Below are 13,550 nucleotides of genomic sequence, written 5' to 3' on the forward strand. Positions count from 1 at the left end.
ATATACTGTACCTATTGTACTTGGGGCTGGGAGTGTACCTCATGTTTGGGTTTTATGTCTGCTTTGCCACTAAAATCATAACTAACACTGTCAACTAAAATATTGTGTTATTGTTGTTATTTTATGCTGATWAAAAATTATAATTAACCCCAAAAGGTTATTTGTGGAACCATTAATGGGGGTTCTTTGAAGAACTTATAGGGGTTCCCCCACCGTTTCAATTTGAATAACCCCTAAAGGATCCTCCAGGAASCTTTCCTTTTTACAATAATTATCATAAACCTCTGCATAAGTTTTCTTAACCTGGTACGAAAAGTCAAATCTCACATAAACTGTATCCCGACTAGTCAAAACCATTACCAGTCACCACCATCATGGTCAGCGTCCACTAGGCTACTGAAGCTCTTGTTTGATTTTTCACATCATATCAGGCTATTTTAGACCCGTTTTCTGTAATGATGAGTCGGTATTTAGTATGTTTAATGGTAATCAAACAGGCTTTACAGGCTTATGAGCGTCAACCTGAAGCCCTGAAGCTCAGACTAGTCTTGGCAGTGCAACTCGATTGCCTTTCCAATATCATGTAGAAATGCAAAAACCTGCCTTGTGCCCACCTCCCAACAAACGTAGTAAAAGACATATGCCTGCATACCTTGGTGTAGTCTCTTATCCTTGTGGCAATCGTTGTAGTCTACTAGAATAAAGCAGCCATTTGATTGGCCAAGCTGTCGAAATCGTCATTACTGTATGTCCAATGATTTATCTGACGTCTCTATGCTCCAGATGCCCTAGACGAGCTCGTGACGTAATACAGCTATTCCCATCTCTTTATCCTCGTCCCCCCGTGGGCTGTTCCGGATGTAACTCCTCCCTCCCGCCTACCGGCTAATCCTCTTATCGGCAAGCAGACGGCCAAGATGGATGTTGTGAACCAGGTAGGGCTCTGGGATGAAAATCACCAATACCAATGTTTTCATTTGATTTAGTTATCTGAAAAGCCATAATTTCGCACGCCTGCAGAATGCGCACTTTGACGCGGTAGCGTTTTAGGGGAAAAAATAACAGGACATCATTATGGTAGGGGCCGCTGTAATTGTAAATCCGCGGACCGTTAGTTTGAAATACAGTGCTTTCAGTGGTCGACTCATGTGAACGAAAAGCGAGCACTGAGCTCCAAACAGCGCAATACAGGCATGATAGATTACATGTGATTTAACCAATTTCACACCAGTAATTGACTGGTGCATTGGAACGGTTGGCTCATAAATAGACCATGGTCCAAAAGTCAAAATAATTTATCAAGACACCCTGCGCAACATAATTTCAACAGTATTTCAAATAACCCAGACAAATAGGCTTAACACATCCAGGGTATTAGTTGAGGTGAAAGCTATAGGCTATATGAAGATATATTCCGTTTGAATTGTGGACACAGAAATTGATTGTTTAGCTGGAAAGCCTATTTAATCTATATCGCAATATCAGACGACGTCCGTCTCTTAGTCCTGTGGCGAGTTGTATTATAGGCCTATCAATTTACGAGGGGCGACAGACCGACTGGGAGTTAAAAGTAAGATATTGCGAGGTGAATCGATAGGCTAAAGACAGMATCGATAGGCTACAGGACACAGTTTATTTGGGGACGATCACAAATGCGACTGATGTGTTGCTTTCAACCGCACATGACAAGGCTTTACAAATTATAGCCTAAACTATAGGGCTAGCTATATCCACTATAGGGCCAACTACTATCGAGGTGACTCGAGGTTTTCTTTCTGTATACATTTCTAGTAGAGTGCTTGCTGTCTGTCAAGCTTTGGCGACAGCGAAAACAGTGGGATAAGCAGCTTTGTCTAATTCTATGCTGGCAAAGTCTCTCTCTCTCCTCTCCCCCCCCCCCTCTCTGTCTCTCTCCCACTTCTCGTCTCGTCTCCACTAAACGATAGTGTTTGTCAACGGCTGTCGCGCCCCAAGTCAAATAGTCCAATTACTGTACTAGCGAACAAATGGCAGCATGAAAAAATTGATCGTATCACTGCCTCCTCCACCGCTCCTGAAAGATACATTTAAATTAACTGACAGGTGCAAACTGTGGAGTAACGACAGATAGGCTATGCTGACAATGCATGTAGGCCTACACAGTACACACTACAAACGTTCAAAAGATAATTCGCGACAAATTCATAAAGCAATGTTAATTGTTGATTGTTGATTTCTGTGTTGACAGTTGGTGGCCACCGGACAGTTCACCATAATCAAACAGCCTTTGGGATTTATGAAAATCCTACAATGGGTAAGTTACTGTTKTATTTTTTTACAATGTTTCATTATTTGGCTTGTGACTGAGTGTATGAGAGGCCAAGGTGAGTGCGCGCCAGTATCCTTTCCGCGCGCATGAGTGGGTGTGGAAGACTATAGAATGTACTGGTATTGTATATTGCATGCGTAAAATCTAGATTACAGATGAGTGTGATGATATTAACCAATACACTTAAAAGCCATAAATGATAGGCCCATATATTATGCTATGGTTGGCCCTGTTCTGAGAATAGATTATGAATTTATAGTGATGTTGGGCCCTTGTACTGTGTCAGAACATGTCCTTCTGTCACACAGAGGTCACAAAGCTAGGTGAAGCTTTGTGCTCGTGACGACTAACAGGCAGCGCGAGGTGGCTGACACTGCCCATTCTCCCACTCGCTGCTTCCTCTCGGTTACCACCGGCAGGCAGGTCTCATGAAAACTCGACGTTGTTTCAGTGATACAATGTTACTGTAAATCGATCATGGTAATTGTGATAAATCTTTGTTCAAACTATCCAGGCCACTGTATTTATGTGTCCTCTCCTGTGAAGTTTGTTGTAGGCCTACCTGATCCACCAGATAATTAACTCACGTCACTTTAGCCTTTCGCTCTGTAATCTAATCTGGAGTATTTTGTGACCACCTCATGCATTTGGGTGTAGTTACTTCTTTATGTGTAGTTGCGCCCTTCTAGGGTTAATCATTTTCGCACTTCTTTGTGTTGTGTAGTTGTTCCCTCCTAGGGCTAATCATTTTCGCTATAATTTCATGTTTTAGAAGTGGCACATAATGATTTAATAGGCCTACACTGAATTTAAACCTTGGTAGTAGTAGTAATTGACGTTGCTGCAGCGTCACCTGAAGAAGGCGCTGTCCACTTTCKGGGGTTCTGAAACGTCAAAATCGCGGGGTTCCAATTGATCGCTGTCCATGGTGCTGAATCTGAATCTCCACTATTTGCTTGTTTGTTTACCTTTTAAAATTCTTCATGTCGCCTCAATGCTCTATTTGTTGTACTGTGCTGTAGCATGACAATCGTTGATTGGCAATTCATGATGAATCTGTAATAAAGCATTCCACACATTCATGTCACAAAATGTACTTCATACATCCACATCATGGTTTCTGCATGCTTTATGTTCTCTTTACTCAGTAACACTCGAGGCACAGTGTGACCCCTCTTCCAACTTGTTTTGTGCCAGGGGCTAGAGGTATTCTTCTATGTAGATAGGCTCTCTCAATTGTACAAAGAGGAGTCTGGCTGAATTTACACAGGCAGCCAAATTCTGATATTTGTTTCACTAAATAGTATATTGACCAATCAGATCTGAAAAAGATCTGATGTGAATAGATCTGATGTGATTGGACAAAATACCAATTAGTGGCAAAAATATCAGGATTCAGCTACCTGTGTAAATGTAGCCTCTGACTCTCGCTGAGTCCAGCATGATGATGTTAAGCAGAAATTATGAGCTGTAATAATTTGGACAAAATATGAATGTAATGTGTACTACGTATGTAACTTGTAATTAGGAACACCTCTCAACCACATCATTACCAATTCTTTCTCATCTATTTGTTATCACACATTTGTGATAGCATCAGAACTAGCACACACACACACACACACACACACACACACACACCACATCACACACACACACACACACAAACAAACACGATACATAGTCATTACTCACCACTGACTCACCACTCTCACTCAACAGAACAAATCAATGTACAGTATGTGCTCATTGAGGAAGGTAAAGTAATGAAATCTCTTCCTCCCATGTTCCATTTGGACTCACTTTGCTAGAATAACATGATGATTGGCTGATTGAAAGAATAGGATTAATTTATGAGAAGACACATAGACCTACATACAAAAAGCAACATCAGGATTTAAATAAAAGATCCCCAAACAAATGTTCTACTCTAAATCACAGCAGGTAAGAGTAACACAGGGTAGCAGACACTGAGAGGACAGTTCTGACAGCATGACCTTGTCTGTAGTCCTTCCCCGGAGCACTGCTAGTGCTTGAACATCACATCGTTACTTCTCTGGGTCACATGGTTAACAAACCTCCATGCCTGAAGCAGCACACAGGGAGGAGGCCAGAGCTCAGGAATCATAAGTCATAAAGGCCTACATCTGCATGTTTCTACATCTGGATCGAGGTGAGCCTAAAGGAGTTAATCCCCTGGCCTAAACAGATCCATATGTAACTCTAAATCAGCATTCAGCATTTATACATTCACATATCAATACTCATCTTTTACTCCATTTACACATCCCTACTGACCTCTCATTCAACATTCCTGCTCTCCAATATACACGTATGTTTTTCTGTCAACGTGTGTATGTAGTGTACACACAGGAGGGACGCTGACACAGACATTTTGGCTAACTATATTTGTTGCGATGTTTTAGAATGCAAGCCTTCTATGTTTTGGTTACCACTGTGTCTACCCTAACAACATCCTGCCCCGGGTTACGCTTGGGAACTAGGTTATTTTTGTCTTACCTTGGGATTTACAGTTAAATGCTCTGTTACAGTTTACATATTTGCTTTACTGATTCACTCAGTGCACTGTTGTGCTGTAAGAACAGTTTTCATACTGTGTGGTCAATACAGTAGAGATCTGTGATAATCTGGCCCAGTATTCTATAAGTGGTTCCTGGTGTTGTTGATCATCAAAGCTGCTGATTGTAGGATATGGTAAGGAGTTTACATGTTAAACCTTTGCAAACTCATTGCCAGGGCTCTCTGCCCACTCGTCTGCCCCTGGCTTAGAGGAGATGTGATTGGTTGAAGCTGTCACACTTTGGATTCCTGCCAAACTCAGAGACAGAAAGATGCTGGTGAGCATACATACAGTAATTACATTGTGATGGCTAGAATTGTGGTCCTACAACATCCATTTATGCTTGTGTATCAATCAATGTATTAAGTTCAGTTATTCATTTACTTGAGTTAATTTTGGAATACCTGTGGTTTTCAGTCTTGTCGGACTTGGCTATAAAATCGGTGATAAGCAGGTATTTATAAATGCAGCTGCTTCTAACACAGAGAGGGTGTGTGTGTGTGTGCCTGCTTGAACAGGGGTAGTGTGTCAGTGGATTTATGTGAGAGACTGCAACATTTACCATGTTAGTGGGAACATAGAAATAGAATGAACAGAACGGGCGTCCCCATTCAAGTCAATGATGGCATAATGGGTGGACTGGCGACCATTGCGAGTGTACCCATAGGATCAAAGCAGGAAGTAAGTGTACCCATCAATATGTGCTGTGATTTGTTGATTGAACTCAACTCACATGACAAAAAAATTWATTCCATTGCATGAGCCACATCAGTTAACATCCTTTGAAAACATTACCATGGAAATTATTGCATCACAATACCAGGCAGCCATTGCGAGTTTTACCCATGAGTTTACCAGTCAAATTGGCATGGTTAGAAGTTCCAAGCCCATTCTATTCATTATATTTCTATGAGTGGGAACCCCCACCCACCCCCCTCTATGCTCATTGTATGTTGCCAATAGCATTACCATGGTATCTGACAATGTGTGTGAAGCTATGTATTTTCTCAACTAGCCAGCCTGTCTCCATTTGTCTTTCTTCAATATATTCCCATTCATTCCCTTGCCCTTACTCCAACCTTCCTTTTTTACCGCAACCTCTTGTTAGGGAGACCATGGTCATATACCTCAACCTCTTGTTAGGGAGACCATAGTCATATACCTCAACTTCTTGTTAGGGAGACCATAGTCATATACCTCAACCTCTTGTTAGGGAGACCATAGTCATATACCTCAACCTCTTGTTAGGGAGACCATAGTCATANTTAGGGAGACCATAGTCATATACCTCAACCTCTTGTTAGGGAGACCATAGTCATATACCTCAACCTCTTGTTAGGGAGACCATAGTCATATACCTAAACCTCTTGTTAGGGAGACCATAGTCATATACCTCAACCTCTTGCACTAAGAGCGTGTTAATGAATGTTGCAAATAAGTGAAAACAGACACAGCATCTTTATGAACCAGGAAAATGATTATACTTTATGTTACTGTGCATGCCAGACTACCTAAGTGAGAGCTAAATTATTACAAGAGGATCATTTGGCATACGTTGTGGACTATCCACGTTGGAGGGTGTGGGAGAGTTAACTAGCCTGGTGCCAGATCTGTATGTTCTTCAACTCATCTGACTATGACAACGACCGAACACGGCAAAGAGTAGTCAGCTAAAGCATAAACAGATTTGATTCTTCCATGTCAGAGATGATTCCATGTTCTGTTTTGTTGTCCTCCTCCTTCCATCTTTCATGCATGCTTATATCCAATCTGTTGAGGTTTTCATTATCACCCTCCCCCCTCACACTCCTCCCAATGATTATTAAAACCTGTTAATAAGGAGATGGGGTGGAGGTGGGCTGTGTTGGCGCGCTAAAGAGTAATGAGACAAGGGAGTAAGTTAGGTGTTTGTGTGTTTGCGCGTGTGTGTGTGTCAATGTGAGTGTACCGTTGCACAAGCGCGAGCGCGCATGTGTGATTGTGGTTGTGCGTGTGTGGGAGTGTGCGTGTGTGTGTTTGCGATTGTGGGTCTGTGTGTGTGCGCGTGTGTCCGTGCGTGAGGGTGTGTGTACAATAGCCCTGTGCAGCGTCCTTTAGTGACAGATGGTGGAGGTCCTCAGTCAGAGTAATAGACAGATTTTCCATCCAATGGGATCTGAACTGCAGGGAAGGGAGGGTGTGGTAAAAATAGGCTGACTGTATAACCTCCTATGTCAGTGTGTGCAAGTGTGTGTATCTGCATGCTTGTGTGTACGACAGTAGGTTAGTGGTCAGGTACACAAGCGCTGGTTTGCATTACTGTACACCCCCCTGTAGAACTGTAGCCTGGGCCGTAAAGAATAACTTATTTAGTAAAACAGATATATCAACCAAACATGTTATTTTACATTTCTTGTATTTTCTTTATACAAAAGCGCACAACTTTAGGTGTCGGGGTAACCATGGCAACATGTGTAGCGCTGTAACCTGGCAATATAGCTGCATTGATTTGCAGTCTGTGTGGCTTTGTCAGCAGCCTGCAGTGGTTGGAGAAACATTGGAGTGCAGGAGACACAGCAGATGGTGAAACCACAGTGTCCGGTCTTTCAGCAACAGCATAGCTTTATTGGGGTGTTCCATTATACTGCATGGGCTTTCCTTTGGTTCACATCAACACCTATTTCAGACCAAACTAGAGTTATGCCAATTCCTCSACAGAGCACAATCTTTGTGAAGAAATCATCCCAAAATAAGGGCCATTTAATAGATGTATTCTGCTTCTCCCTACATGTCTCTCTGTCTGCGTCATATTCTTTCCCCATTCCTTTGATCTCACTACTCTATTTTTCCCTACCCTTCCCTTTCACTTCCCTTTTACTTCCACTTGCTGTCTGTAATTCTCCTCCTCTTCTCATCCTCCCTCTGTGTCTTTCAGATCTTTGCCATCTTTGCTTTCTCGACATGCGGCAGCTACTCTGGCATGTTCAAGATGAGTGTGGAGTGTAAAAACCGGTCAGATAGTGACCTGAGCATTGAGGTGGAGTTTGAGTATCCATTCAGGTCAGTATGCCTATTCAGTCACACGTAACCCCCTGAACCCGCACAAATATGGTCCGTCTGTAATTTCTACAGTACCACTGGGCTGCAAACGTCAGTGGTGGAACATTAATCTGTAAACTATATTAACCCCGTTTGACGTCTCTCTCTTTCTATTTCTCTCTCTCTCCCCTTTTCTCACTGTCTCCCATCTTCTGTCTTTCTATGTCGCTTGTCCTTTCCAGGCTACATCAGGTGTACTTCGATGCCCCAACCTGYAAGGGGGGAAACCCTGAGCGTCTGTTCCTGATCGGAGACTACTCCTCCTCAGCTGGGTTCTTTGTCACCGTCGGTGTCTTCTCTTTCCTCTACTCCATGGCAGCYCTTTCTGTGTATGTTTTCATTCTGGAGAAATACCGTGAAGGCTGCAAGGGAGCCCAGATTGTGAGTTTGTCTTTCGCACTTCTTGTTTCTAGTAGGCCTACACTATTCCATACCATATTCCGCTACCTCTGCTACTAATATCATAGTAATAATGATATTAACTTTGAGCTTGATCATGATGATGTTTCTGATAAGAACTTTGAAATGGATTATGATGATGAGCATGTACAGTGCCTTCGGAAAGTATTAAGACCCCTTGACTTTTTCCACATTTTGTTACGTTGCAGCCTTGTTCTAAAACTGATATAAAAACGTAAAAAACTCAGCAATCTACACATAATACCCCATAATGACAAAGCAAAAACAGGTTTAGACATTTTTGAAAATGTATTACAAATAAAAAACAAAAATACCTTATTTACATAATGTAAGTATTCAGACCCTTGGCTATGAGACTCGAAATTGAGCTCAGGTGCATCCTGTTTCCATTGATCATCCTTGAGATGTTTCTACAACTTGATTGGACATGAATTGGAAAGGCACACACCTGTCAATATAAAGGTCCCACAGTTGACAATGCATGTCAGAGAAAAATCAAGCCATGAGGTTGAAGGAATTGTCCGTAGAGCTCCAAGACAGGATTGTGTCAAGGCACAGATCTGGGGAAGGGTACCAAAACATTTCTGCAGCATTGAATTTCCCCAAGAACACATTGGCCTCCATCATTCTTAAATGGAAGAAGTTTGGAACCACCAAGACTCTTCCTAGAGCTGGCCGCCCGACCAAACTGAGCAATCGGGCAAGAAGGGCCTTGGTCAGGGAGGTCACCAAGAACTCGATGGTCACTCTGACAGAGCTCTAGAGTTCCTCTGTGGAGATGGGAGAACCTTACAGAARGACAATCATCTCTGCAGCACTCCACCAATCAGGCCTTTATGGTAGAGTGGCCAGACGGAAGCCACTCCTCAGTTAAAGGCACATGACATCCCGCTTGGAGCCAAAAGGCACCTAAATACTCTCAGACMATGAGAAACAATATTCTTTGGTCTGATGAAACCAAGATTGAACTCTTTGGCCTGAATGCCAAGCGTCACGTCTGGAGGAAACCTGGCATAATCCCTACGGTGAAGCATGGTGCTAGCAGCATCATGCTGTGGGGATATTTTTCAGCGGCAGGGACTGGGACACTAGTCAGGATCGAGGCAAAGATGAACGGAGCAAAGTACAGAAAGATCCTTGATGAAAACCTGCTCCAGAGCGCTCAGGACCTTAGACTGGGGCAAAGATTCACCTTCCAACAGGACAATGACCCTAAGCACACAGCCAAGACAACACAGGAGTGGCTTTAGGACAAGTCTCTGAAGGTCGTTGAGTGGCCCAGCCAGAGCCCGGACTTGAACCCGATCGACCATCTCTGGAGAGAACTGAAAATAGGTGTGCAGCAACGCTCCCCATCCAACCTGACAGAGCTTGAGAGGATCTGCAGAGAAGAATGGAAGAAACTCCCCAAATACAGGTGTGCCAAGCTTGTAGCGTTATACCCAAGAAGACTCGGGGCTGCAATCGCTGCCAAAGGGGATTCAACAAAGTACTGAATACTTCTGTAAATGTGATGTTTTTATTTGTTTATAAATTAGCAAAAATGKCTAAAAACCAGTTTTTGCTTTGTCATTATGGGGTATTGTGTGTAGATAGATGAGGGGGAAAAAACGATTTAATACATTTTAGAATAAGGCTATAACCTAACAAAATGTGGTTAAAAGTCAAGGGGTTTGAATACTTTCCGAAGGTACTGTAATTTGCTAATGCTTTATAATGTGATTATCCTCAGGACTTCGTTGTGACCTGTGTGTTCACCTTCTTCTGGCTGGTGGCTTCTTCTGCCTGGGCTAAGGGTCTGTCGGATGTGAAGGCATCCACTGACCCAGACAAGGTCCTCTTACTGATCGAGGCCTGCGACGAACCGGAGAACCGCTGCCGTGAAGTCCATGACCCTGTCGTCTCTGGTCTCAACACATCTGTGGTACGGAATTCAATTGTAATGTTGTGATTTGTAAAAGGGCATGGACTGCTGAGGATATGACGGAAAAATCCTGTACTACAATATATGGACCCCCTTTTTCTTTTTCTTCGTCTTTTTCTTCCATTCACCCCGTAGGCATTTGGCTTCCTGAACCTGATCCTGTGGGGAGGGAACCTGTGGTTCGTGTTCAAGGAGACTGGCTGGCTAGCAGCTTTCGGAGGCACATACCCACCTTCCCGGGAGAAAGCGCCTGCCCCAGAGTCCTTCGGCCAGGACGGCTATGGGCAGGAGGGCTATGCACAGCAGGGGGATGCCTATACCGGCAACCAGGGAGGCTACCAGCCCGACTATGGCCAGGGTGGCTACACCGAGGGAGGTGGAGACTATCAGCAGGGGGGATACGAACAGCAGCCCACCTCCTACGCCAATCAGATGTGAGCTGGTCCACCCTATGGCAGCTGGAAGCTGGTGAGTGTCAGTGCATATGATGGAGAAATCCTGAGAATACTGATAAATGACTGTGAGAAATACTGCATTACTCTTCCAAAGGGAAATACAGACTGTGGCTTTATGACATCTTCATAATCTTTAGGTATGCATTAGTTGTAATATTTCTCTCTCTCTCTCTCTCCCCCCCCAACCCCAGGGGCCACCATGTGATTTAGGAGTGTGGTGTCTGACCACCACCCATAATTCCACACTCCTCTGTTTGTCTGTTTGTGCATCTGTGAGTTGACAAGAGGAGGGAGGGAGGCAGGGAGCGAGGGGTGGAGGAAGGTGGGCTCTTGGAAGGGGAAGTTATCAACACTGTGTCCCTTGGGAGAGGGTTATTTTGTTGAGGGGGAAATGGGTCCTTACTGTAACATGCTGTTTATTCTCGTGATGTATTTAACTGTAGAAGACAACAGGGGATTGATTGACAGTTTGATCGCACAAGGACAAACTTGAATACAAAACCAAAACATGAACATCAATCTTCTAAAGGAATAACACTTACATGAAGGACAATAATGGTAGTAATATTTAACGTGGGAGAATGTATTTGTCTGTGCTATGTAAATATCAACATATTCATATAGAAATGTACACAGTTGAATAATTGTGCACTCCATATTAGTTGTTATACAACAAATGTAGAGAACAGAGTTATTCAGTTGTATTTACTTCAGTTCTGTTTAGGAGCTCACATAGTTCAACCCTCGTCGTTTTTTTATATTTATGTTTTGTGTTTATTTTATTTCTCCATGTGTGTTTCTTCATATTTTCAGTTTCAGAATAGAGTTATATATTTTCTATTTTCTCATTGTGCTTTTTTATTTGTTCAACATTACTGAGTGAGTTTAACGGCATAGAGTAGAGAAGATGTGATGGCAAAGGATGAAGACAAAAAAGAAAGCAAAAAGAACGACGAATTCAGAGAGAGAGTAGAGAAGAATGAGAGAGGTGTTAGCAGTGCAGAGGTGTTAGCAGTGCAGAGGTGTTAGCAGTGATTTATGTATTCATTACAACTTGTATTCATTGTCTTATATTTTCCATTTAAATATTACTCAAGGATTTAGCTATGTTTGTTCCAGAGAATCTCTTAAAAGCTGAAATGCAAAAAGGAGAAAATGCATCTAGGATAATGAAAAAGTAGTTAGCATGGTAAGAATTGGTATTCTGCTAATACTATGCTGTTCCTAAAAACTGCTGTACGTACTATGCTATCAACACTCTTATTTAAAGATGATTTGAGGTTGTGAAGTCAACTGATGTTAAGGGGATCATTATTTTTAATGTAGTTTAGAACTTGGCATCGGATAGATTGGGCCCAGAACCTTGTCATGTTTCGATCGACTATTTATCTAGTCTAGAGATGAGTCATAAGACAGAGTTAGTAATCATGTTTATTCACAATTTATTTTGGTTATCTGATCAAAACGCATCCATATATTTACATAGAACTAAATCAGTWTGGCAAAATGTGTCATTTTCAAGACCATATACAAGCCATAGAAAATAAGTATTTTTACATATTAATATAGCCAACTGAGTTGTCCTGAACTGTATCTTGTTTCCATGTAAATAAAATATCCTGCATCCCCGATCCCCCCACAACCACACATTCACTCTCAAAAGCAGGTTTACCATGTGTCTGACTCCTGGAGTTAGGGGAGGGGGGGGGTGCAAGTGGCAAACAAGTGTTACAGTAATAGTATGTTTGGCTCATCATAAGGTGACAACACAGCACAGTGCAGCTCTGCTATATTTTACACAAACTACAGGGACTTCACATGTTGCAATGGTCACTCTTTTCAAGGTCATGTAGATAGGCTTACCTGCCATACTGCCAATCCTTTCTTTGGATAGAAAACCTGTATTGCCAAATGGAAACAGGACAGGGGTGTCTTGATAGATAGATCAATAGCTTCCACAGTTATCATCACAATTAAATTGTTTTTCATCCATGTTATTCCATTATGCAGTTTTGGATCCATACATATTTTTTTTATCAGTCGGTGTAGARGCACCTCACTTTCTCTCCCTTCTCCTGTGTTTTTCTCTATATCGTTCTCTCTCTCTTTCTTTCCATCTCTCTCTCTTGTAGCTCTTATAAATATGCTCAATGAAATATGTATAGTTAGTCGTTAGTGGTGAATGATGTCTTGTGATACTCTATGCCTTTGGATAGTTGTGGTTATTGTTTATGATGTATTCTTATTACTATTTATGATAATGACTATTACAATTCAGAGAAAAAAATATCCAAGATTCTCCAGAATTCTATTGTATTTTTATTTTATGGAATCCCTGTGAAACAAAATCAAATAAACTTGAAATTATTCTGTTGAAGGTTAAATGTCTTGTCTAATTCTCTAACCTTGTAGATCATATGCATTGTTCATGCTGTACTATTTACTGATTGATGTTCAGTAGCATGGGGAGGTCCCATGTCTGAGGGTATAAGGCATGCCTACTACTAGGCTATGTCATGACGTTGGCCTGATGGGGGAGGTTTATGACCCCCATAAATACCTTTCCCCTTTTTCCTCTCTCTACTCTACCAATGTGACTATTGAAAATCCCTTTGTTAACATAGAGAGTCTGGTAACATCAAAAGGTGGGAAACTGAACTATATTTCGGTAATCCAACCAGTTGAAAATATGCGTTGGTACTTAATGAATATGATGTCAGATCAGTTGGCGTCTGAGACATTATTACTAATGACAGGATGACAAACTGTATCTTGGAAAGTAGA

At 42.1% G+C, this 13,550-nt stretch overlaps 1 protein-coding gene across 2 annotated transcripts; it reads left to right on the forward strand.

Moving 5' to 3' along the window:
• The first annotated feature begins 850 nt into the window (after nucleotides 1–850).
• LOC111966663 (synaptophysin-like) lies at nucleotides 851–13,150 on the forward strand. Of its 2 annotated transcripts, none has more exons than XM_023991521.2 (7): nucleotides 851–935; nucleotides 2,228–2,293; nucleotides 7,804–7,928; nucleotides 8,150–8,348; nucleotides 10,120–10,311; nucleotides 10,447–10,779; nucleotides 10,958–13,150. In XM_023991521.2, the coding sequence occupies exons 1-6, from the start codon at nucleotides 918–920 to the stop codon at nucleotides 10,747–10,749; spliced, it is 903 nt and encodes a 300-aa protein (XP_023847289.1). In that variant the 5' UTR covers nucleotides 851–917; the 3' UTR covers nucleotides 10,750–10,779; nucleotides 10,958–13,150. The 2 variants fall into 2 exon arrangements, with proteins under 2 accessions (XP_023847289.1, XP_023847290.1); XM_023991522.2 differs by having other exon boundaries at nucleotides 10,183–10,311.
• Nucleotides 13,151–13,550: the final 400 nt, after the last annotated feature.

This window comes from Salvelinus sp. IW2-2015, linkage group LG7, assembly GCF_002910315.2.
Source record: "Salvelinus sp. IW2-2015 linkage group LG7, ASM291031v2, whole genome shotgun sequence".
Taxonomy (NCBI): Eukaryota; Metazoa; Chordata; class Actinopteri; order Salmoniformes; family Salmonidae; genus Salvelinus; species Salvelinus sp. IW2-2015.